Source organism: Aphis gossypii, chromosome X (genome assembly GCF_020184175.1).
Source record: "Aphis gossypii isolate Hap1 chromosome X, ASM2018417v2, whole genome shotgun sequence".
NCBI classification, from domain to species: domain Eukaryota; kingdom Metazoa; phylum Arthropoda; class Insecta; order Hemiptera; family Aphididae; genus Aphis; species Aphis gossypii.
Window position 1 is genome coordinate 18,088,448 of NC_065533.1, and position 26,670 is coordinate 18,115,117.

General features: G+C 27.8%; 1 protein-coding gene and 2 non-coding genes across 3 annotated transcripts in view; all 3 read left to right on the plus strand.

Annotated features, from left to right (window-relative positions):
• The window catches only part of LOC114125011 (uncharacterized), a 58,822-nt gene that overhangs the window by 22,870 nt on the left and 9,282 nt on the right, over positions 1 to 26,670 (plus strand). The window contains exons 2-4 of the mRNA XM_050205754.1: positions 24,563 to 24,664; positions 25,262 to 25,365; positions 25,431 to 25,588. Coding sequence (XP_050061711.1) covers positions 24,563 to 24,664; positions 25,262 to 25,365; positions 25,431 to 25,588 — 364 coding nt within the window. The remainder of the gene's footprint in view (positions 1 to 24,562; positions 24,665 to 25,261; positions 25,366 to 25,430; positions 25,589 to 26,670) is intronic.
• Trnah-gug (transfer RNA histidin (anticodon GUG)) lies at positions 19,265 to 19,336 on the plus strand. The gene has a single exon. It is a non-coding gene; the product is annotated as a tRNA-His (tRNA).
• On the plus strand, positions 23,059 to 23,130 carry Trnah-gug (transfer RNA histidin (anticodon GUG)). Its single transcript has one exon. It is a non-coding gene; the product is annotated as a tRNA-His (tRNA).

Genomic DNA, 26,670 nt, shown 5'->3' on the forward strand with positions numbered 1-26,670 from the left:
CATAGGTTATATTATATTATGCACTCCACACACTGTTGTATTTTATCTCATGATATATTATTAACAGTTATTCGCCATATTTATTATAACATTAAAATTTCTGGTTTCGTCCTCCGCATCATATACTCGTATAGCTATAGGTGCACTCACGCCTACACAGCTGTACGGCGGGACGTACATCATTTTATAACTATAGCTTACACGTACGTAGGTAGGTGCCAGTATTATATTATGTTGTTGTTACGAGTTGATATATCGAATTAGTTTCCCAGCTTTTACCCCATTGTCGCCGAATTGGTTACTGTTTAAAAAGGTTTTTTACATAAATGTGAGTTGAATTCGTTTCGCGTCAGTCAGTTCTGTTACCAAACTAAAATGTATAAAAATATAATTAAAATTTTCAATTTCAAACAATTTTTTGCCAAAAAATTATACTCGACAAAACTTTATGATAGACTAGATTAATGGAACACCGACATGATTAAAATACATTTTGAAAAAAATTAGCTTCAAACTATCAACTCAACGTTCTTATATTTTAAATTTAGTTTATTAATTATTGCGTTTTAGTTCTTGGAGTTTCGATAAAATTATATTTTTTGACAAAATTTAGCAATTACCTATATATATCTCAACAAAGCGCATAGTATATGATTTTTAACTTACCTAGTACCTACTTATACACGATGGGCGATGGCTTGGCATTATGTCAAGCATATTTCAAACCTAAACGTTGATACTAACTGTCTATATGTCATATTGTACTACGTATGACTTGATAATAAAAAGGACGGTTAAAGTATGAGTTTATAGATATTTTTATCTTAATTAAAGTTTATTTTATACATACATCAAACTTAAATACAATTTCTGTTATAATATTATAAAACAATGCTATGTACAAATATAAATCTATAATAATAGTGTAAGTATGATAGTGGCGATGATGTCAGTTTTAAATGGGTGTTGCATAAAAATAAAACTTGAAATAGAAGGTACCAACTAGTAAATGACGAATTTATATCCAAATATCTATAACTATTATTGTATAATGTATACCTATATCCTATGGACTATTGTCGTCCTCCACAGCACAGCCCACGTAAATTAAGTACCAATTGCACTCGCAATACTTATTATACATAGAGTGATCTATGAGTATAGCCACTGAGTAGGTTCCTACACATCATATACTTACTTTCATTTATTATAAATCATAATTTATGATTCATTTTAAAACAGTTGATCAAAACATAAAACAAATACGAATTTAGAATCAAAAGTAAATTTAATAGGCATAGGTATGTTAAATAAAATATATAAGTTTTAAGTATGATTATACAATAGGCACGCCCTGAACTAGAGGAGTAGCTATTAATATGCTATACAGTGCATTTTTATCATTATAGACTAACTTTTTAATTATATACAGCTAGTGATCTTAAAACTGCATTATTTAATAAATGTTTAAAGAAATATTCCTTGCACTAGCTGCACTTAAACATTAAACAAACAAATATTGTTTGTTAGAAACACTGCATATAGCATGAGTTGTAGTAAACGCGCTTGTTTTGCATAGAAAAATATTCATTTAATTTAAAACACCAAAGAATTTTTTTTCATTTAATGATAATGTAATTGCCACTTGTTTAGGTTTAGAATTTAATATTTTATCAAAATGTCGCTTTATATTATGCTTCCGGGGTCTCACGAATGTCATGTTGAACTGTAGTTTCCACCAAAAGTGGTTGGTATAATAATAGTTATCAGTTTCCACGGTGAACCTAGACATAATGCTCATACTGATGTTTAATAACAGGTTTTGAATCCTCCACTTTATTAAGAGGAGTTGTTCCAATTTTATCACTCTCAGAAAATCGCAGTGTTAGTCGTTAACTAGTAAGAAAATGCCGCAAACCAAATACGATGTATACTCGCTAATCTATATACATTATACAGTATTACAACATAAAAAGGGTGGGAAAGTGGATACCACTTATGTTGTGTAGACTTGTGTCGAGCTGGTCATTGTAATAGATGTGTTAAATTTAAACATAATAATTCATAATTGTACGTGTACCTATACGAAAAACGATTCTGAGTGGAGACGGTTTGTCTGCCTATATCACTTAATATATTTCATAATAATATCAAACATATTTTGTTTTTTTTGTAAAGCTATTAAAGTAATTAATTTTACTAATTGTAGGTAGGTTGATTAAATTTGTATAAAAACCATATTTATTATAGTAAAATAGGTCTTTTAAATTTTAATGGTTGTTTTAAACTAATGAATTGTTTACACTGAAAAACTTTAAGAAAATTTGTTTTCAGAATTTACCCTAAATATTGAAGATTTAAGCAGATGTTCTGTTCCAAAATGTATTGAAAAACTCAAAAAAAACTCTGTTTGGGATCTATATTTAACATTATTTATTTAAATTATTTATTTCATTGATTGTTTTCCCACTAATTAATTCCCTCTTCCTCAAAAACATTTGACATACATATTTCCACTTAAATTATAGCCGAGCAGTATTCCAATGACGCCAATTATATGACGTTATTAGCGTTTTAAACGTTATTATTTTTTGAAACGTTTATTTCGGCAACGGCACAATTGAATGATTGTTATAGATAGATTTTATAGAATGATTTAAGCGTATTTTAATGCAATTATTGTATTCTAATTTATTACGTGTAAACCTATTATCGAATTTTAAGCCATTCTGTTCTTTGCCGTTTTTCCACATTGTCGATGTAATGATATTATATATGTATATATATTGTTCCAAAACGTTTAGTTTCGCTTCGTCTTATTGAAACAGACGTAGTGCTGTAGACTATTTTATTGTACACAATAATAATATTATACTCTTTCGCTCACTCTCTCTCTCTCTCACTCGATGCACATAATACATTTTTTTGTTTAGTATGACGCGATGCCAGTCTCCAAGAGTACTGTAATTTTATAGTTCGTATTTTATCAAAGGACCAATGTCCATTGGACCGTGCAGCTCATATAACCGTTTGTCTCGTTGTTATAGGTGTTATATTATTATTATTATTTCTATAATAGTACAATATTATTTTTCCAGTGTCGTATTCGAGTTCGTGCATATTTTTACATTTAACTCCAACACGCGATTTTCGGTCGTAGGCATACCGGATTCTTATAGTAATTTATTACAACACCAAAGACGGGTGTGTGAACTGCGAGTGCACGCTGCGCCAAAAACCGGTGACTGAATAATGCTGTTTGTATATATTATTATAATAAACTGGATGCAAAGTGCAACGGAAAAACTCGTATTGGGTAGGTTCGAGAGACGAGATGCCTAACCCAATGTCACTATGTTATTTTGGTGAGTTGAATGATAAATTGGCTCGGTTTGATTTTACGCGAGAACTTTTTCACCGTAACCAGTTGCATTTAATTTTAAGACACTGCAGTTACAATGACATGACACCACCAAAAATGTTTTTTTATTTGTGTACCAAAGTACTTCGACGCCGAAATCACCACTAGGACTATAAGATATTTTTGCGATATTACAATTTACGTTTATACGAATATATTATGCATAATAATATTAGGTTAAAAATTTAAATCAAACATGAGAAGACCCGATAAGTGTTGTCATCGTTTTATTAAAGCATATATACCAAAATTTAAGAAAATTTAAGGGCATTATCTATTTATCTGTGTTTACAGTTGATTTATTATGAATTTATGGTATTTAAATTTTTAAACGAATTATGAGTAAAGATATTAGATAAATATGACTTATGAGTAAGTAACACTCTGTTGTACAGTAATAAGTGTCGAATAGTGTACCATTGAGTGGTCACTGTATAATGGATCACAAAATCGAAGCTGCTGAACGCATACTTTGGTATGTAAGCGTTGTTCTATTAACATTTTTATATTTTTAACGCGGGGGTGATCAGATTTCAGGATTTGTCTAATTGGTTATAGGTTTAGAAATTAGGGTTGGTTAGATCGTGTCAGATGTTTAGCTGGTTGGTTTCAATTTTTTTCTAGGAATACCTATTTTAAACAACTCTGACGACGAAGACGATGGTTTTTTTGCTGCAATAGTATAAGCTGTCAAGTGTTAGGAAAATAATTAACGAACGATCTCTGAAGTAAAGTAATAAGCCAATTATAATAGGTCGTCTTCCATTGTGGCGGTTACACCGTTACGGTTAATTTATTTTCATTATTTACAGGTTATTAGATACTTGATGGAAATATTTTTTTAATAAAATAAATCTAGATTTTTAGTTAAATAGCAATTTAGTTATGCAAAAAACTTTATTTACAGCTAGTTGGTAATGCCTATAGAATTGAATTTATTTCGTAATTTTTACCTACGGTATCTTATTGTAAATGACAAAATTAACATGATATTTTACTGTTTCCCTCTCCACGACTTTTCTATAAAAAAAACTATAATTATATAAACATAAAATTACAACAATAAGCACAAACTATATATTAATTATTTCACAGTGCTTTAAGTCAATGAATTTGTCTCTGTAGAAGTGCCTATCACATATACACATAGGTAAGTTTCTAAGTGGTTTAAATCACAATGTATTGTTTTCACACAAATAAACATCACATTGTTGTAGAACAATTATAAATAGGTATCTACCTTGTTGTTACTTAATAGTCACTTTATGTTCAAATCTGTACGCCCATATCTCGTGTATAATACACAATAAACTTGAACGTAGGTATACTAATAATTATAATAATATTACATTGTACGTTCTATCACCTATGGTTACTATTCTAGTAAATTTATTTTAACTTAAGCCCCAATACGAGCGAAAATATATTAATGAATCGTATGAGTACATAAACACTGTATATAAACATGCGATATTTATATAGTAACAATAGCATATATAAATATATTCATAAAAAATAATATTAGGTAAGCAATAAACTTTAATTTTAATAAACATAGTATTTAATTTTAATAAAATATACCTACTTAACTGATGTGTGTAGGTATAACATAAGTATCACAATACCATCAAACACTCAGGCATCAGTACTCGAGCATGTCCATGTCCGTGCATATAATATTTTGTTGAAGCGCATAACACCGCAATCCTTCTCAATATAAAAATAATTAACCAAACCCAATGCAACCGGTGGGTGCAGTAACCTCTTCAGGATTATCATTATCATTGTGAGTAGTCGTAAACAGACAAGTAAACAGTATAATATTGTATAGTAGGTAGTGTTGTTTATTTGCACAGTCAATATATAAAAATACTAGCAATACTATGATTAATGATCTCTCCTTTTTTCAAATTTGCCACCATCATGATGTCAATACCCGTATCGTTATAATCAGAAACTGCGATTTTGGTATAAAACGGTCCGCGTCGTTTTGTCTGATATAGCTACTACTATTATACACTCGGCGTATGATATATTTGTGTTGATGACGGTTCGAAAATGTTGACAAATTAACAATCCAATCGTGCACGCCTCGTTTACATAATATAACGGAACAATTCATAGACAAAAAAAAATCTAACGCGTCACCTGTATAATTGGCTAAAGCAAATTATATGATATTCAAGCGAATATTTTTAAGTAGGTAAGTATAAAAAAAAACACCATCATTACGTAGTCTATCATAAGAATAAAGTCTTTATCGGTTTTATTTAAATTATGATAATAATCGAAGGTCTATTATACGTTAGGTACCTACATATTTTATTGACTCCAATGTTATTCCGCGATGAAATAAAATCCTGTCTCTGTCGTGCGTATTCTACGTACGACCATAATACAATCTTTTGATTCCTTTTTTAAATTCGATTAGGACATATTTTATTTAAAATCAGAAAAAACAGACTGAGGAATAGTAGGATAACGCCGCAGCGGTTGTAACAAAGTAATTTAAATCGTTATATGAAGCAGTTTGTCCTAATCCATATCCGCAGATCACACATCATAATTACACATCCCCAAAGGCCAAAGGTATAGTAAGTATAGGTACCTAGTCGTATATCCGACTTTTAAAATATTTACAAAATTACCGCAATAAATATATTGGCAATCTCCGAGGTCGAAAAACGTGAAAATAAAACAAATTTTACGAGAAGTTTGTGTGTTTAGCGTTCAAATGAGCAAAATAATATCACGATCTTTGATAATTTATTGTGTAGTCGTGCAGTACTGACCGAAAATGATAATAATAAATAATGTTCTTTTTGCAAAATCACATTTCGAATAGAAACAAATAGCCAAATTGACGGTGCCAGACTGCACCGTCGTGAACCTAACCTTACATTCGTTGGTGGTAGACAAATCACCGGTCCATTATAACATACCCAATAATATTATATACCTACGTGCCCGTTGTTAAACGAACTCGATCACTGTAATCAAAAGTCAATGTATTTTTGCGGCCAAACTTCAATTCACCGCACGTTCGTGATGCAGTGTATACGTATTACGTATATTAATGACGTTTTGTGCGTAATATTAATAATAATAATATCGTTATGGGTTAGGTTAGAGCATTGGAACGGACGACGCGACTTCGCCGGCACGCCTTGTGCGTTGTTTCGATCGCCGCCTACGTTTTTATATTTCCGACTATAGGGACTCGAAACCTTAACAATTTTTTCAGTTCCGGCTTTAAACGATAGCGTTATTTTTTTATTCTAAATTTATTGAAAAGAAGGCAATTGCCTCCTGCTTATTCTGTAACTGGGTCTAGATAATGCAAATAAGCGATTTTAAAATAAATTATTTAGTCATCACAAAAATGTAAGTTATCTGCTGTAATTTCCGATACCTATTTATGAAAAAAAAAAATCATTACTCCATTTCACATTAATATATTTACTAAATTATAGTTACTTAATATTTACTTAATTTTTAAATTTAAATATTTAATAAGTAACAACATTAAAAATAATACAAATACTCAATTTACTCATACAAAGTGATCTCTTTGAGAAGTTAAAAATTGTTTGAAAATATTATTTTTATGTAATTTAATGGCATTATACAAAAAAAAAAAATTGAAATTATAAGTATATGTTATATTATACTTAATTATTTTTATAAGATTTTACTTTTTTTAATGACAAAATACATTTTTTAATTTCATATTCCTTGGCAGAATAATTTTTGAGTTTCGATTTATAAAAATTGAGTTTATTTTAACGAATAGTTAAAAATTAAAAGTAGGTAGATATTTAACGTTTTGATACGTAAAATAGTTAACAGAAGAGTAATCCGAAAAATGTCACTACTCCGTTTATATTAAATTTTTAATAATTATAAAAAGTCTTAGTAGTTTTAGACTACTCCTTTGAAATTCAATTTTGATATATTGAAATACTTCTGAAGATGTGTTTAGACGGTAATTAAGTCAACAAAGTAGAGGATAATAAAGTCGAGCATAGCACTATGCGAAAACAATAGGTGGTAATGGAAAACAGAAAAAACTTTCTCCTTATGCAGTTTGTCTGCTTCAGTATATGTGGTACATAGTTTTCAATCAGCGTTCAGTTCACACCCTATTTTTAGTTTTTTTGTTCTATTTCTTTTTCGATGTTCCCAGGCTAAACGGTTTGTAAACGTTGTTTATAAAACCTAAGTAAAAGCAAAACAGCGAATCTCAGCTCCAATGCTCCAAACAATAACAATAACGCTTCTGCAGAAGATGTGTATTGTGTAGTGCTATTTTTTATGCCACGAAAATTATCATAAAAATTTTTCCACGATTTGTTTCATCACTGTTAAAAAAAGACATTTACATGTGGAAATTTAAATTTAAATTTCTATCTAATTACTTTTGTCTGTATTTAGTACCCGCTATTATTATTGTGCTATTAAAATTATTTTTCGCAAACATTTTATTTAAATTTTTCAATAAGTCATAAGCTATATATTTATTTTCCACTCGTCATCAATAAAGCGTAAAACAATCAAAAACACATTAATATTGCTCGATTTACCTTGACGAAAACAGAAAAAACCGTAATAATTTACTATAATATTATATCCGTTAATAATTTCTAAATCAATCAATTGTTCTAAACAATGGATTTTACAATTTATATTTGTTCTATTTATGTATAATATTAAATAAAAATTCAATTTATAATTATATTTTTATTTATTTTTGAACGATAAAGCTGGTTACTGACGATGGTTCATGGACAAGAAATTATAAATTATACTAAAAAGATATATACATTAGTAATGTAACATTACATATTAATATGTTATTGACACGTATATAGTTATAATTATGCTACTATTAAGTATTTTATTGTATTATGTTATTGAAAAATCAACGAATTACTCGTGTAAGTATATACTGCATACATTTATTTATTTATTGGGGAATTTTATCTTAAGAATTTATGTTAAAGACTTAAGTCAAATTACGATTGTTGTTTAACGTCACACTTTTCTATAAATATTATTTTTTTCCTACTTTTTCAATGGAAAAATAAATTAGTCGAGAATAACCTTCGCGTTTTTCTTATTGTATAACAAACAGTATATTTATAGAATAAAATTCTTGTGGATCATATGAGTGAAATTAATATTTTTATCCTAGTTTTATAGATTTATCAATTACAAGGAAAATTATGTTATTGTAACTGTCATGGAAAAACGACGTTATTATTCATTATGCATTTACCTTAAATGGGTAAAACTGCATTTATATGTATTATCATTGTATAACATATAGATACACTATTGTCACTATATAATTATATGCCACAATGAAAATATCAATTTAATATATTGTTGTAATTTGTTATAACTTAGAATGTTAATTGTTAGGTATCGAAAATGTAGACCAAATGTCCAAATGATAAACATACAAAACATATACGTATTTATTTAAAAATCTCAGCATACTTATCACTCCCTTTTTCTTTTTCAATAATATATAGTTAATCTAAATATTATTTTCGAAATTTTTAAAATAATATACGTAAAGACCATTTTTTCTATTTCTTAAAATGTTTTGTACTACTTAGGGGGTGGAGGTATAGTAAATTTTAATTTTCAAACGAAAACCTCCTTTTATATTGTAAATTTTTCAAAAAATAATTTTTTTAAAAATTTTAATGTATCAAAATCAAAATTCGAACGAGTAGTTTTGAGTTATTTTTTGTATACTATGAATAATAATATTGGTCCAATATACTTATATATGATATTATATGATTATAGATTTGGATGATTAGGGCTATGATGATTTGCAAATATATCAGCAATTTATTATAGTCTTTAAAATTATTATAATGTATAAAAAAAAAAACGGTATAAGTAGTAAGTACCTACCTAAAATAAGTACTAAATCTGATATTATTACATCGTTTATACCTATTTTACATTTTTATAAAACCGTTTCAAAGGATTATTATTTTTATTATAAATATTTTATTGCTCGTTTTAATTTTGAATTAGGTGTATTAATATTTTTCAGAAAGTTATCCACTAAATAATTTAGGAAACCATCCCCAACGTTTGAAGCATTTTTATTTGTCACTACCTATTCCAAAAGTGGTAGGAAAAAAAAATCTGGCGCGTATATGTGTTTATACTACAAATTATTATAATATACTATAAAGTGTATAATATTATCTAATATATGCACTGCAGTAACTTTTCATTATTTATAGTATGCCTATATACGCGATTTCGCGTAAAAAATACGTCGTAAAAAAGGAAATACGTTTGGATTAGTGTGTGTATAGTATTCATATATGCGCACTTTGAGACTATGATTTTATGTCATAATAACAATAATGTATATATATTTATGAAACATGTAATGCGAAATATTTGAAAAACGATCTGCACGAGCGTGCGATTATTATACCTACGCTATATTATACGTATACTACAGAGCCGAGAGGAAACCAGTCCTAGCTTTTATACCCGACACCGGTAGAATTTCTTTTAATCTATATAGATATTATATAGGTACCTGTTGTTATACATAAAATATTTGATATTGTGTTGACGAGAGTTTGGTTGTATAAATGATGCTACTACTATTTGATTTTATATACTGGAGTATGTACACCAGTGTGTAGTAGTACATTGCACATATAGTTATACGATTCGTTATTAGTGGTAATAATACTTCTATTACCTTACCTGTTAAGTACAAATGGTACAATAATATAATTACAATATACCTAGTTACAAGTTTTATTCTTTTATATTGTTTTCAGTTCATATAATATTATACAATTTATATACTTATATAGGCACGCAACTGTACCACATCCTATATTATTATATTTTACTAGTATTTGACGTTTATAACAGTTTAAAACTGATGCGTAGTAAACAATTTGTTTTTAAGAATTAAGCACAAATACTCTATGTATGGTCCTTAAAATATAAGTAAGTAGGTATAGTAAAAAATTCTTAAAATTAGAATTTGAACAAATTTGTTATTAAAGAAAAATATAGAAGTAAGCATGCTAGATGAATCATTCTGTAAATTACACAACGTAAAAAAAAAATAAGTGGAAACATAATAAACATAATAAATTGTCTGTAAGTTTGTTTAAAAATCTATATATTATGAAACGTTCACGAAATGTTTTAAGACAGCTTTTAACGTGGGTAAAATCATGGTCACCTCAAGTTTGGAACTTATAACTCCATTGCATCGGCACACGAATATTGTGAAATTATACAAAACAGTCTGCGAATTTTCGATCGATTTAATTATTAATAATATAGGCTATTATTATATTTTAGCTTTTAAAACGTATTGTATATTTTCAATATTTTTATTCTGTATACACAATAAAAGAAAAGAAAATCCGAAACGATAGGACTAAGTGTATAAACATATAATATTATATAAGCTCAACGGCCGTTGAAATAAAACGTACGCGCGTGTGTTACGCACGTTTCTTATTGTCAAAAATAAAAAATAAAAATACCATGCGTGCGAGGTATACTTACAATTATTGTTACATATTATTATTTATTATTCACTATATACCTATATTATATTATACGAAGACAAAATGTAAATGCTTAAGCACTCGCACTTGTTCATTTCACCCTACTGTGCGGCTAGTGTATATATTATTTAATATAACACACACGCATATGATTGAATAGCTATTACGCGTACAAATACGTGTGTGTATGAGTATTCATTTATTATAAGACGCGTACCTAATAGAAGGGTTCCAAAGTCTCGACCTTATACGGAGTGAAGGCGTGTAAAGTGAGTCACACGATTGCGTCCACTGCAGCATGTACCTATGTCCCGCCGACGTGAACCAACATAAATGGAATTATTATATATGTATACATAATATTATATTGTGTTACGTCTTCGTTCTTCGCCGTCAGGCCATTATTTATTTTAACTCTTTTTTTTCTTATTCTTCTAAAACGATTCTTTTATTTGAGTCGGTTTTTTCGACGGTGTGTTCTCCGCGCGTATAGGTATGTAAATGATGACGACACGTCGACCTACACACACACACGTACGTCGCACATAGGTCCGGGTGCGAACGCTGTCTGAAGTGACAGCCTCCCCACTCCGTATTTTTTTTCTGTTGTAAGTACTTCGCCGAGAACGAGAAAAGTATAAAGTGTACAATACAATTAGTATAAAAAAAAAATAGGAAGAAAACCCTTCGTCCGTGCGCGGAAGTACACATCACAGAATATTATAGTCCGATCAAATAAATGTATTGTAAGCCATGACGTGTCGAGTCAGTCTAGTAGAATTATAATTTTTTAAAAGGTTCCTATAACCTACGTAGAATAAAAAATTAATAGCAATTATTAACACGTTATAGGACGAAAAAAATAATAATAATTGTGTATTATTAATCCCTATAAATCATGATGTGTCTGACATTTTTAAAACTCTTTCGCTTGCTATAATATACGCTATTCTCATTATTCGCACAACGGCGTTTCTCACGCAGCGCATTGTAGTGCTTATTTTTTGTTGACATTACTAGCAGAGAGCCGCATAAAGAATAGTTTCAATTTCACACATAGTGTTACGAGTTATGACCTACAGAATTCAAACGTATATTGTTTAAAATGTACACATACTGTTAGAATTTCAAATCATAATATAATTTTTAGTGATTATAAAAAATAATAATATCAATAAGTCTGAACAATAATCATTATAATTACGTATATACTTCGGTAATATTATAACAGACGTTTTCACGTTTAAAATTCGGATGGTATTACCTATCAATTATTTTTATTTATTTTGTAATCAATAAATATCGATGCTTAAATGACAATTATCCGGTTCGTACGTTTTTATGATATAAGTTATACCAGCTATTGAATACTATTTGGTATTTAACATACTTAAGTATAGATGTATACTATATTTTACAATGTTGCAAAGTATGATATTCTACTAATAATCCAGTAAAAAAAACCAATAACAGATTTATGAACGTACTCACAGTTGAGTATACAGTGCCAATGTGCGATAATAAAAATTCATGTTCAAATAAATAAATTGAGTATCAAATTATTTATCAAATATGTAAGTGAAAATAAAAAAAGACGTAAAACGTAATGTACTAATGTATAATAAAACAAAGTTTTTTATGAATGGAATATAGATCATAAAATTATAAAATTATTTTAATTTATCATGAGGCATTGGCCAGAAGTACAAAACTAAAAAGTAATTTTTTCTTTTATAATCTATGCTATAAGTAAGAAAATGAAAACCGAAAAAGACAGCATTTACGAAAGTAGCACATAGTAAATTATAATATGGTCGTAAACTCGTAGAAATGGTTAAGTAATGAGATTTCACAACGCGTATGTATATATAAGCTTACTTACTACACACTAAATCTATGGACTATTGTTTACTCAGCAATCAGCAAATTAGTATTCATTCGTATAACCAAAAATTGAATGATTGTAAAGCCCATAATGTCAACACGATGTCCAGTTTGAGACGTTATATAATGTGTTGGTATATACCTACAGTAACTACAACGTGGGAATTTAAATTTTCCGTTTACCATTATATTACTTAAATCAACATAAAAATATGATTAAATGCAAGCTATTTGAAGATTATTTCAAAAAAAGTTATGAGTATAAAGTTATGATTTCAGTTTTTTAAAACACGTGTCATATTTATTAACAAGTAAGTCGTACAGGAAACAATATAGCATTAAAGGATTTACATATTGTTTAAAGTAATTCTACATGAGGCGAATGAGTTGAGACACGGAACATGTAGAACATGTAAATCATATAATTCTTATCAGGCCGTGTTTTCAAGAAAAATATTTTTTTGAAAATATTTCAGCTGTTGAGGGATTAAACTCCTTTCACTGTTTACATGCCTCTGGCTCTAAGCCTCTAAGGTAAATCCAGCCAACATGCATACTGAAGAGTGGGGAGAAAGAAATGTTTTTAAGTACTTATAGATACTTTGACATTGCCACATAGGCGAGTTTATACTAATAATTTTCGTTGTATTAAAAGTGATTGATTGATATTGAAGCTAATTGTTCTACTTTACCACGTGCTTGGCATAATTTTTTTTATACTTTTTATACATTTATATGCATAGGTATGTCTACGTATACTTGCACTGTTTTCTGAACAATTTTGCTGGCAAAACCTGGCTAAACGCTGACTAACCTTATCATATAGTTTAAATGTTTCAATCATGCTTTAACAAAACTGCATGTAGTTAAATAAATTATTATTGGTTCTTTTGTGATTCTGGACCAATTAGTAGCTATATTAAAGTGCAAGAGTGAATTGCATACGTATACAACAGTATAGCTAGCTCATATTATGAAAAAAATATATAATTCGTAATAAATTGTATTGTAAATGTAATCGTAACCTAATCATTATTATTCAATTGAATTTTTCAAAATTTGGACCATAAATTGTATTATTTTTCGTGTAATTAATGCATGAATATAACAATATTTAGATACAATAGATACTCAAAATAACTCAAATTTCGAAAACATTAATCATTCACATTAATTTTTCTTGGCATTTGAAGTGCGTATACGTTATATATTAAGTTATATATATATATATATGGTAGGTGTAAAATCAAAAAAAATAAATAAATAAATAAATAAAATTTATTTTAATCTTCCTTGAGATCCAAATTATAGTGACGCGATTTAAGTTGACTCTAAGATTTGTCATTAGCTTTCAACTTCAGAGATCGTCAAAGAATATTATGTATTTTGTAATTGGTTAGGTATACAGTAAAACTATAATATGGTAAATATTGACTACATTTTTTTTTTAAATTACAATTATCTAGTCTAACGACTTCCTTCAAATTTTCTTTTGACTGATTATAACTTACTCTTTATTCCATAATTTAATCAGAAACGTAATTAGTAATAACTACTTATCAATTTATGAACCAAGGTGATTGTTGTTACTATAGCAATCAGCGTATACCTATATATTATATACGATAATATTATATGCTCTTACACTTATATTATTTAGTAACGTACTATACGCTTGACAAGTACTAATTAATTTGTATTTCCATTGTATATATTAATTTGAAATACGATAACTCATCCGGAATCACACACTTGTACACACACATACGGAACAAAGAGAGTGCATAAAATATGTGTAATAGTATAATAGCATAGGGTTATGCGACACTTTAAAATAATATTATAATAGCAGTTAATAATAAAAAAAACGCCATCGAACTAAATATTTGTGAAGAACAAGTACTCAGGACTTAGATATTTAAAAAATATCATATTATTAATCGTCATGTGTTATAATTAGTATTATCTATCTGAGTAGAGATGTACCTCCACTTTTAAGTTTGAATACCTATATCTAAGTTTAACATTATACCAGTTTATAGGGATTGAAGTTTTTTTTAAATTTTAGTGTATAGAACCGCTATAATAGGTAGTGGAATTGCAATATATAGGTACGTACCTACAAGACTACACACATATTTATGATCTTTATCAAATTATTGACGCGCTTGTATTTACTTAACCGTAAAGTTCTTCGCTCTCTTGCTTGCATTAATTAGTTTGAATAAATGCGTGAACAAATTATAGTTTAGAAAATGTTAATTTTAATATTATAACGGTCTTGGATTAAGATTTGCAATTTAGATCGAATAAAATAACAAAAAATTATTTCAAATATGTTAAAGGATTAGAACAACGGTTTTTAAGAAGTTCGACGTAGGCAATTTACAAGTGAATATGTGTGATTATTAGCGTGTGTAAAATACACAATTTATCACGAGCTTAACTAATATTTTTTTTATTTTTTTTATCTAAAAAATGGTATCTTAATCGTTTGCTTATGATGTATATACATATATGCAAATAATATTTTAAAATTAATATTTATATAATAATATACTCTATAATAGGTATATCTACCTACATAGGTAATAAGTACAATTGTACAAAAGTATAAGTAAAAAGTTAACAATTATGACGGCGTAATTGAATTATTAATGGAAGCCAAATTAATAAGGTCCACCTTCCCTGACCCTCGCTTAAAAATTTTGGAGCAAACCAATGCACATCGTTTGTACTTCACCCCCCTCCTCTTTGACAGGCCCTATTTTATTATTTGGGGGGAGGGTGGATAAATGGTAGCTCCCTTATTTGGAATTTTGATACGAAACCGGTACCAATCGTTAGTACCTCGTTTGTTACCAATATTTTTTTTAAGTTAGAGGTACTATCACACACCCTACTCTCTTTCTACCATACATAGTATTTTCCATTACATAAAAAATGACGCTCTGAGGCTATAGATTATACGTTTAAAATAATAACGATTTAGTAATATTTCCATATATACACATACTATTATTCATGCTTGCAACTAACCTATAACTATAGAAAGACCATTTTTATTTTCAACTCGTATTTCGGCATATCTTAACATCCAGTTAATATTTAATACTAGGTGTTAGGTAGAGAACTTATACATATATAATCAAAATAATACACAGGTTACCTACTAGTTTTGCTTGTATTTTCTCATAAATAATCTAAAATTTACGTATTGGCGTATGATACCTGTTATTATTATTATTCAATAAGTATAGAAAGAAATCATACTAATCTAAAATTATTCGATATTTATCAATTATATACATTATACATGTACAAAATGAACTGCAGTAATAACATATAATGCGCAGCTAGTATTATAATTGCGCAAAATATACTAAATATACTAGCAAATTTTAATTTAAAACTTTTGTCTTTCATTTCTCATTTATTTAATTATACAAATTGAATAAACAAACTGCAATAAATAGTACTAAATATAAATTATAAATGAAAGTTTAGTGTGCATCGAAAATGCTTTTACCGATGTTTTTCATATTTACCATGAAAAATATGTATCATTGTTATATATTTTAAATCGTTTCACGAAACTTCCAATTCAAGTTCTCTGGACCGTACAAGTTAAAAACCTGCCTTCTCTGTGATTTAAATAAGTTTTTTGAAAAATGTATCCACATATCGTAAAGTATGCAGGAATTTACCTAATAAATTAATAAGTAATAACTACTATATACGTTTTTACTCTGCAAGCTCTTAGCTCAACGACGTTTTAAAATCACAACACGTTTATAAAACAATGACCAAAACCAAATAATGCATTATTATTATTATATTGTTATTATTTATATAATATATAATATGAAAAGACATTATACTATAATAATTATACTAGAATTTATATCTATCAATTGTTTTATTGACCCCGGATATCCGGATATACACAGTACCGCAATCATAAGTTTTTTTTATAATATGCATATTATAATATTGTGTTGATATTGTCTAAATGGCTGTATAGTGTATAATAAGTAATAATGAATCACATTGATCCCCAAAAACGGCTTGTTATATTTTAAACATAGGTTCTAGTTCGTTCTGTGTATAAATATTATTATTATATTTTTCTTCTTGCTCAGAATTATCCACGGTTTGGGTCATTTGGACTTGTTTTTCATTCATAAAACCCATTGGCGTCGATTTAGGGTCGTTCAACTATATTATTCGATATTATGAATTATTATAATACGCTGTTGTGGGTGATTACATTTTTGTGGCAGAAATTTAGAGGATTACCCATTGGATACTTTTTATTTGTTTTAAAAAAAAGATATTATGATAAATTCAATACTAATCCTAACTAGTCTATGTAGATATTTCCATAAATATTATAAAAATGCAGGTATATTTATTTGGAGTCTTACAAAATTATAAAAATTAATATATTTTTGATACATGACTATTTATAAATATGTACCTATATGTGTATAATAATTAACAAATTTTTTTTTCTGGAAAATCTGCACATACTACATATTACAATACATATTATAGTTAATCACATTTTTCGTATGATTGAAAATTGTACACTGAAAGAACTGAAAAAGAACTTTTTAATATGCTACAAAAAAAAGAATAGAAAAATAAAATAATTTTTTTAACAAAAACTTTAAGATTTTTAAGTAAGCGAGTTAAAAAAGTTTTTTTTTAATACAATTATTTATCATCGATGATAATAGCATAATAGGTAAAGCTACTGGCTTGATCCCAGTTGAGTGAAGCGAGACGAGTGCCCATTACCAATTCACTATATCCTGTCCATAACTACTTTATTATTATTATTTATTTTAATTTGATATTACTATTCATGTTTTGTACAAGTCCATTTTACAAAACCTAATTAACCATTCGATACACAAAAAAATATTGCTGTACATTACGTTCTTATACCCGTATCTATAACTATTACTAAATTAAATCTAAAGCGTTTAGAGTGGATAAAAGATATACTATGATACCAAATAATACAATAAATTGCCTTTAATTTATTGTGATAGATACCTACATAATTTTTACTTAAAATAATTGTATATAGGTATAAACGTAAGGCATTTATAAAAAAAATATTTGGTATTTTGAGTTTTAAAATCCTAATATTATGTACAACATTTTTTTCGAATATTAAACAATTTACCTATAAGTATGTATAAAAAATGTACATTTAATTTGTAAGTACAGATGAATTATGAACCAACAAGAAGAAAATTAATAAATCGATAAATTATTATTTTAATCATAAAACATAATATTATCAAATGATGATATCCTATATTTCAATGCAATTATTTATTGATACTCAATATATACATTTAAAGCCACATACAGAAATAACAATGTTACTGTATGGGCTAGAAAAGTTCACGCGATTCTCATCCATTTGTGTTTAATTAAAAATTAAAGACATTCCCGTGTGTGACCAACTCTTTATGGATAATCGAACACATCGGTACATCACCCAGGAACGTCCCAAATATCTTTTTCTCAGTCTCGATAGCAATCTTGAACAAATCCTTCGCTTTAGAACGAGTTCCAGGCGAAACAACCACAATTAAAATAACATCAACAAGCATGATACTTCGTTAATATAAGACAAGAACCAAAAGTCATGATATCGTGAACATCCTTTTAGTTGGAAGGTATTATAATATAGTTATATAGGTGTGTATACATCTACCGTGTTTCAGTACTCCTACAAAACAAGTCTGTTTTAATTGTTTATTTTTAATATGAGCTGTACACTCCTAGGTATCACTTAACCATATGGGCACTGCAGGGCACATATAGGTAATCATTAAATAATTAAAATCTGGGTAACTATCTAGAGATTTTTGCTACAAGACGACTGGACAATAGTTCATTTTTAAATAACAAAAAAATATACACAACTACAAAAATATTAAAGCTCTAAGAAACGTGTATTTTTTAATCCACTGCGCAGGATGAATCCTAATTAGATTCCGTATCGGTCAAACGAATCATTGATTGCATGTATATACATTGTACATAAAGAAAAATGATGCAATCGGTAAGAATTGAAGGAACTAATTAATTCGTCAATAACAACATTTAACATAAAGCTATAAGTATTAGTATAAGTACTTATATTATCTATATATTATACAAATCATATTATTATGGTCACGAGAAATCGGTACAAACGACGCTGAGCGCGTATCCAGTGGAAATCTCCCGACTAGCGCTGCAGCGACATCGCCCGTACTATGATCACCACTATATATTAGGCACTGTTTATACGGAAATTATTCAGTCGACAATATACATTATGTAGTCGGTTTTTCCTTAGGTTTTCCATCGAGCCGTGATCGTCTAGTGGTTAGGACCTTGCGTTGTGGCCGCAATAACCCAGGTTCGAATCCTGGTCACGGCACAAAATATTTTTGCAGAAAATCATGGAAAACCGTCTAGGGAAAGCCGTGGTCCATAAGACTTCATGGTGGGAACAACAATAACAATGAAACATTATCGTCATAACTGAGAGGTGGGAAATTTATTTTGGTTCGTACATTCCATTCTCCACCAAAGATGTGGTAGTGGAGTCGTGCTGGCAAGCGATACAATTATTTTGTTATTATTTATAAATCGCAGATTATTATTTTAAATTCTAAGATGAGTAGACACGTTCAAGTTTATGAGTCTTTTTTATCACTCTAAAATTATTTATTTTTGATTTCCACAATAAAATACCTATACACTATACCACCGTTGTTACAATCGAACTCAACATAATATGATTTTACTTAAAATTCACTACAATTTTTCGGAGAAAAAAAAACCTGAACTTAAATATAAATTCCATTTTTATATTTTACTAAGCAAAATATCTCATTAAATATTAGTATATTACTTTATACTACCTACCTGTTTTTGGAAAGCTATTTCACGTATATATATATGTATTTATTTATATATCAATAACAACTATAGTGAGCGCGAGAATTAAAGTCTCTAGGAAACAATTTCCTAAATTAAAATTAAATTAAAAAAATTAATTTTGTTAGTTTCATAATTTATTTCTCAATTATTTTTAGCAGCTTTAAGTCTTACTCAGAGAAGTATAACTAGGTAATAAAAAAAAACTGACCGTCTCAAAAATAGTTGCTTAAAAAAATATCATTACAAAACCAAAATATTCCATGCTTTACTTACAGAATCTAAAATAAAGGTATATTAAAACAATTTGTATACAAGTTCAGAGTTCCTGGCGTTCCTGCGTATATCATTAATAATACGCGTTGTTCATTTTTAATTAGTTACAGGTATCCTGTCGTTGTAAATAGGAATGCAATTCCAATGAATTGAGACAGTATTTTTATAAAGTATAAATAAATTGTTATGAACGTTATACTTAATTATGATGATGTTATATTTGTATGAGTTATAAGGACCAATATTATATACTGTTATCATATGTATACATTATAGCTAGTACCTACATAATTTACATCGTTCTTATCAACAGGTTTTATTAGGCAAGGCTATATTTTAAAATACCCAGTTATACCTTCATTTAATACAAACTATATTTTTCACTTAAAAAAAATGTATACAAATTACATAATTTATAATGTACCAACATAGTTTTTAGTGCATTAATTTACATATCGTCCCGCGTATATTAAATTGCACATTTTTGTCATTTTAAACCTGCATAAAGAGTGCTGAGAGTTCACAGACCTCGTTTATTAATACTCGTTGGTTGTAATTTCTAATATATAGGTTTAAAAAAAAAATGATAAAATGCGCTAGCGAATGCGTTTATAGAATAGGTATTTTGAAATTTTATAACGAAGTTAGCTAAACACAGTATCAAACCATATTCCATTTTTCTTTCTTTTTTTTTAATAATTGTTTTATTGATGAAGCGATGCCTATTAGTATTCTGGGATTGACTATTGAGTAAAATAAAAATAAAATATTTAATTTAAACACAATATTTTTTTATTATTTGACAAACACCATACGTAGTTATATTCCCGAAGTTAAATCGTAGGCAATCGGATTCTACTATTTTTAATTTGAATGACTACTTAGCGCATAAGCATAATACCCAATGTTTTAATTTAAAAAATGTACGAAAACTATTTAAATTCTTATGCTTAAACCTATAAAGATATTATGTATAATTCCTTCAACTTATACGGTATACATAGTGGCTTAATATAAATATAACTGATAAATACCGGTTTCTTACGACTATTATGAATTATAATTTTTTTATTTATGTAGGTATAATATTACCATGTATTATGCACATATAATAATATATTGTTATTGTGCCTAAACAGTAATAAGTAGCTATACCAAATGCTTCGAAAAGGTAGCGTAATAAATGTTTATATACTTAGTATATTATAAGCATACTAATATAAAATCAACTATGTTAAATGTTAATTCCACATAGCCATTAGGTAGGCGTAGGCAGTTACCAATAAAGTGATCGAAGCAACTTTAAATTTGCAAGGTATCCATTTTCATAAATTAAAAGTCTTTAAAAGTCGAAAAAGATTATAGTTTTGATTTATATTATTGTTATACAATAATTGAATTGTCCGTTTTTTATAAATATATAATTTATCCTAAAACGATAAATACTAATTCGAAGTTAGCGTATATTTTATTTGCAGTTAATATTATAATTAGTAAATGTATAAATAAATAAATGTATTATGATTTAAATAAATATCAGATAAATTGTACTTGGGTAGTTTAGTATATAAAGTATATTTTAATAATTTATAATACCTATTCCACAAAATACATATTCAAGCACAAACAAAAATATATCTAAACAATTTACTATTGAATAATACTTACAATAGGTACCTACCAATTAACAAATTTACCAATAGGTAGGTACCTAAAATTCATCATAATTCACTTATTAACGATTTTTTTTATTTAATTATTTTGATTGATATTATAGGAAGGAGCAGGTTGAAGCCACTTAGTGAATAGTATAAACTAATAAGATAATAAGTTAAGACACTAGACAGTAATATCTATTTAAGAGATAAGTACTTGAATAATGAATAAAAATAAAAGTAAAAACTGACATAATATTATTGAATATTTTATACTGACAATGATGAGTTGAATTTTAGTTATTTTTTTTATCAAAAAACCTTTGCCTCATCGTTTCAATAACCTTTCTACTCGTTCATCTACTAATTTTTTCATTTCTTCATAACTTGTTAGAAACAATAGCATCTTTATTTCACCAGATTTGTTTCCCGCGTCCGTCCTTGTTTGTATATCGTTAGAAAATAATAGGTACCTACGTCTATCCTTCATCCAGTATAATATTATTAATATGCTATAATGCTTACGTGTATTTCGTTGTTTTAAATAATCGTTTACAATTTATTAACATTATCGAACGCCTTTACAATATTTACAAACTCTGTTTAGGTGATTCTATTAACATATTATAATTTTTTTAATACCAGCAGCGTTTTACTTGTTTCTTTTTGTGGTATAAAATCGAATTGATCAAATTCAATATTGTTTTCCACTTTAATTTTTATTCAGTATTTTATTATACTTAGTGAAATAATTCCAGTTTCGAAGAGTAAATGGTGTTATAAATTATTATTATTTTATGATAGACCAGTAAGTGATAACGACGATATGACGTAAACAAAGAAGATAATATCATCATAAAATAATATTGTAAATTATGTACCTAGTTTTAACACAACAATACATATTAATACCTGTAGGTATAATAATTTCTCTTAATTATTTAATGACCAGGACAAAATATCAGAGAAGTATAAACGTATTATAGTAACATAAATAATAACATAATATAGGTACTATTAATTATTATTAATGAACATCGCGATTACCCGAATGTTCGTTAAAAGCCTTTAGCGTAACGTACGATGGCATTTTTTACGTCTATTAAACCAATTAATAATGTACACTACTACCGTGTACAATATCTACTTACCTATAATATTTGTTAGTAGTTGTAGTATGATTGTGCGTTCCGTGGAAATCGTTTCACTACACTGAATCGCCGCCAGCCGCCGCGCCGCCGACAGCGCGCTCCCTAAATATCCCGATTACGGGTGTGATTTCCACCCGGCCGTGATCGTCTAGTGGTTAGGACCTTGCGTTGTGGCCGCAATAACCCAGGTTCGAATCCTGGTCACGGCATAAGATCTTTTTGCAGAAAATCTCGGGAAAACGAATGGAAATTATTATCGAACTCGTACCCCGCACACACTCCGTCTTCGTTACTACCAATATACCATTGTTGTCGTGTTACAGTTTTTCCGACAGTCACGCCGCTCGTTTTTCACGTACTCATGTAAAATAGTTTATCGCCACTACACTGTTACGTCGTTTTAATTATGTAGGTTTTTTAAATTATTTCAATAGTCGATGATAACGGCTTTAATTGATTTTTGTTTTTTACTGTATCCAATTAGTACCTACGTAGGTAAGATGTAAAAATTTATAATTATTATTTTCAAACGACTTCCAAAGACTTGCTCGACAAAAAAAAAAATGTATATTATAAAACTTGATCTCATGATAAAAATAAAACAACAAGTATATAAATATCGTCCAAATCGTGATGGATTTAATTATCTCAGTTTATATTAAACGTACATTCATACCTAAATAAATAATTGTACAAAGCTAGTTTATTTGTTACATTATAAATATTCAAATATTATAATATTTATAATAGAATTGGATTGGTTATATTTTGTTGTTTCTCACGCATTTTAAAATTCTAACATTTTATGTATTTTATATTTTGATTTATATCTACACATAAAGATAAAATTTAGTTAAATACAATCAAAATAACTAACTACTGAATTTATATCATATAATTGTATTGGACAATTGATAGTCGACTGTTATGTGCTATCAAATGTATAAAATGTATAAAAAAAAACTATTAAAGATAGTTAGATATATTACGTTGTTTTTAAACTATTCATAACAGTTATAACTCATCTGAATATCATAAGACTATGTCACACCTATACTTGTTATCTTCGTCTTATAAACAAAAAGGCATAGAAATGTCGTATAACATAGCGAATTTGTGTTTAGAAGATCCATTTTGAGTAGGTAAATTTTAACATAATTTTGTATTGAGCTATTATAAGTTTTAAATGTAAGTAGTAAGTACATAATTATATTACTTATCTGTTTTATCTAAGCGAGTAATGAACATTTTTAAATTTCTTAAAATTTAAACATTGTAAACACTCATTAAAAACACTGTTAACTTATATTGGTGTTCACACCATTAAGATTAATAATAGGTTAATTCGCTCTATTATTAAACTTTACTACATGCAATTGGAACTGTTGAATATAAATTTGTTATGTTATGTAGTGTGTAGGTACGTTCGTAAGACGAAGACAAGTAAATATACATATATGAAGATGTATTATGTATATTCTATTAATACTAATTAATATAATAAAAAATTTTCTATACTATTAAAATTGTTTTATTTTATCATTTTTTTTTCTATCCATAAAATATAAAAATAGATTTATTAACTACATATTATAACTATTTCATTATTTTTGTAATAAAAAATGTAATTTTTTGTTTCAGTTCAATACAAAGTCAATTGTGACGATGATTACATGACCGTCGATATTAAGAAAACCGATGACATTAAAAGCATTTATTTGAACCAAATGAAATTTTATCCAGGTAATAAAATATTTTAAATTTATTATATTAATAATAAGAGTTGGATTGGTGTTATGTGCCGTAGTTAGTTTTATTGTAATGTACAATATTTAATATAGCAAATAAATAATAATAATATACACCGCAATTGTCAGCTAATGCCCCAGATGCTGAAATTAATCTTCATACCTAATAATAATACATATTTTAATATTTAGCTGTGAAACATTCAGTTTTATTACATTCGTTTCGATGTATTATAACGATAATAATTTGTTTCATAAATATGTATATAATTAATTATACATTTTATTATTTAAATCTTATTGATGAATTGAATTTTATATGTTGACAGTATAGATCGCCCATGTATATAAATGTATTGATATAGAACATGCGGTAAATACACATTATACTGGAATTCATTATTATAGTATTTTTTTAATACAAATAAAACAAACGTTCTTCAAGAATAAGAAAAAAAAATTAAAATTTACTCTGTCTGTTGCGGCAAGCCGTAATTTTTTTTAGAAAATGTGAATATAAGTGTATAATAATATCTACTTTTTACACAATTTTTTAAACTTCATTCTTCAATTATTTTTTTATCATAATTAGAGCTCGCTTGCCAACCGGTTTTTGAAAAAAATCTTATTCAATTCAAACTGTCTCTACGAGACGTGTACAAATGCGGACTGACAAAAGTGACCAATCAAGGAACCGTAAGAGTTTGGAACACTTCTTAAGTTTTTCATAAGTTCTACACGGAAAACTTTTAACTTTTCAGGGTACAATCACATACTATCATCAAATAGTCATAGAGAAAGACGGTAGCAACAACTTTGAGCATAAGTCTTTCGTAAACGTTAAGTGTTGGTTTTCCGGAAATAAAAATCATACAGTGGCCAAGAGGAACGTGCTACCCGCTGGATTCCAAGAGCCAGAGTAAGTTTATTGTTATGTGTGCACGCGTATAAGTTCAGGATTCGGCAGTAACCTATAAATTATTGAATAATTTAAAAACGCCAAAGATTATATTTATTCATATTAATACTACACATAAAATTAATTTTCAAAATATTAATAATTAATTGGGATGTATAAAAATAAATGTGTAGATATACAATCGGTATAATTCGCGGCTTTGATGCAAAATATAGACAATCTTATTCGGTATTGACAATTATTTACCAATCTACTAAGTGAAAATCAATCTTCATTTCATTAATATTTAGTATTAATACGATTGTTTGTTACCTAATGAAAAATTATTTTATTGTGAATACAACAGATGAAGATCTATAACAATCGTCTTCAAAATAAAGATATGAAAACTAATGTTATATCACAACATTGTTTTTTTCCTTTTTGTTATAATATGGTTAGAGTACGATAACGTTACCACTTACCTAAGACATGACCTAACCCAACCTGAAATTTGACAAATATAACATAATATGATATTTGTATACTGATATATCTATTGGTTATAACTTATTACTTATTAGTATATAAATTTAATTTTTTAACCCGTTTTCAGTAGAGATGTAAATAGCTTAAATAATACTCAGTTGGTGGGATGTAACTATATTTACAGTTTTTTTTCTACATCGGTTTAAATAATAACTAATAAATAATAAGGCCATACAATTTAAACGATAGACTTCGCTGATTTACCACACGATCGCACGTGCCCGCTGACGTGTGTAATTTATTTGTTTATATCTATTATTACGTTAATATATTGTACAGAGTATATACATTATAGTCAATCGAGCATATTATTATTCTCAAAGCGTATAATGTGGCTAACCTATGGGCTAGGTAGTTTAGGCGGGTAGATTGTTTAAAAAAATTGTGAAAACTAATACTTATATCCTTATTTGTAATAATTGACTAAAGACTTAAAGATAATATTTGATCTCGTGAGAAATAAAAATAAATTTGGTACAAAAAGAACAGTGTCATATAAGATGTATCACTTTTGAAAAAATGTAGGAATGGGTAACTATACTTATTGAGATTTA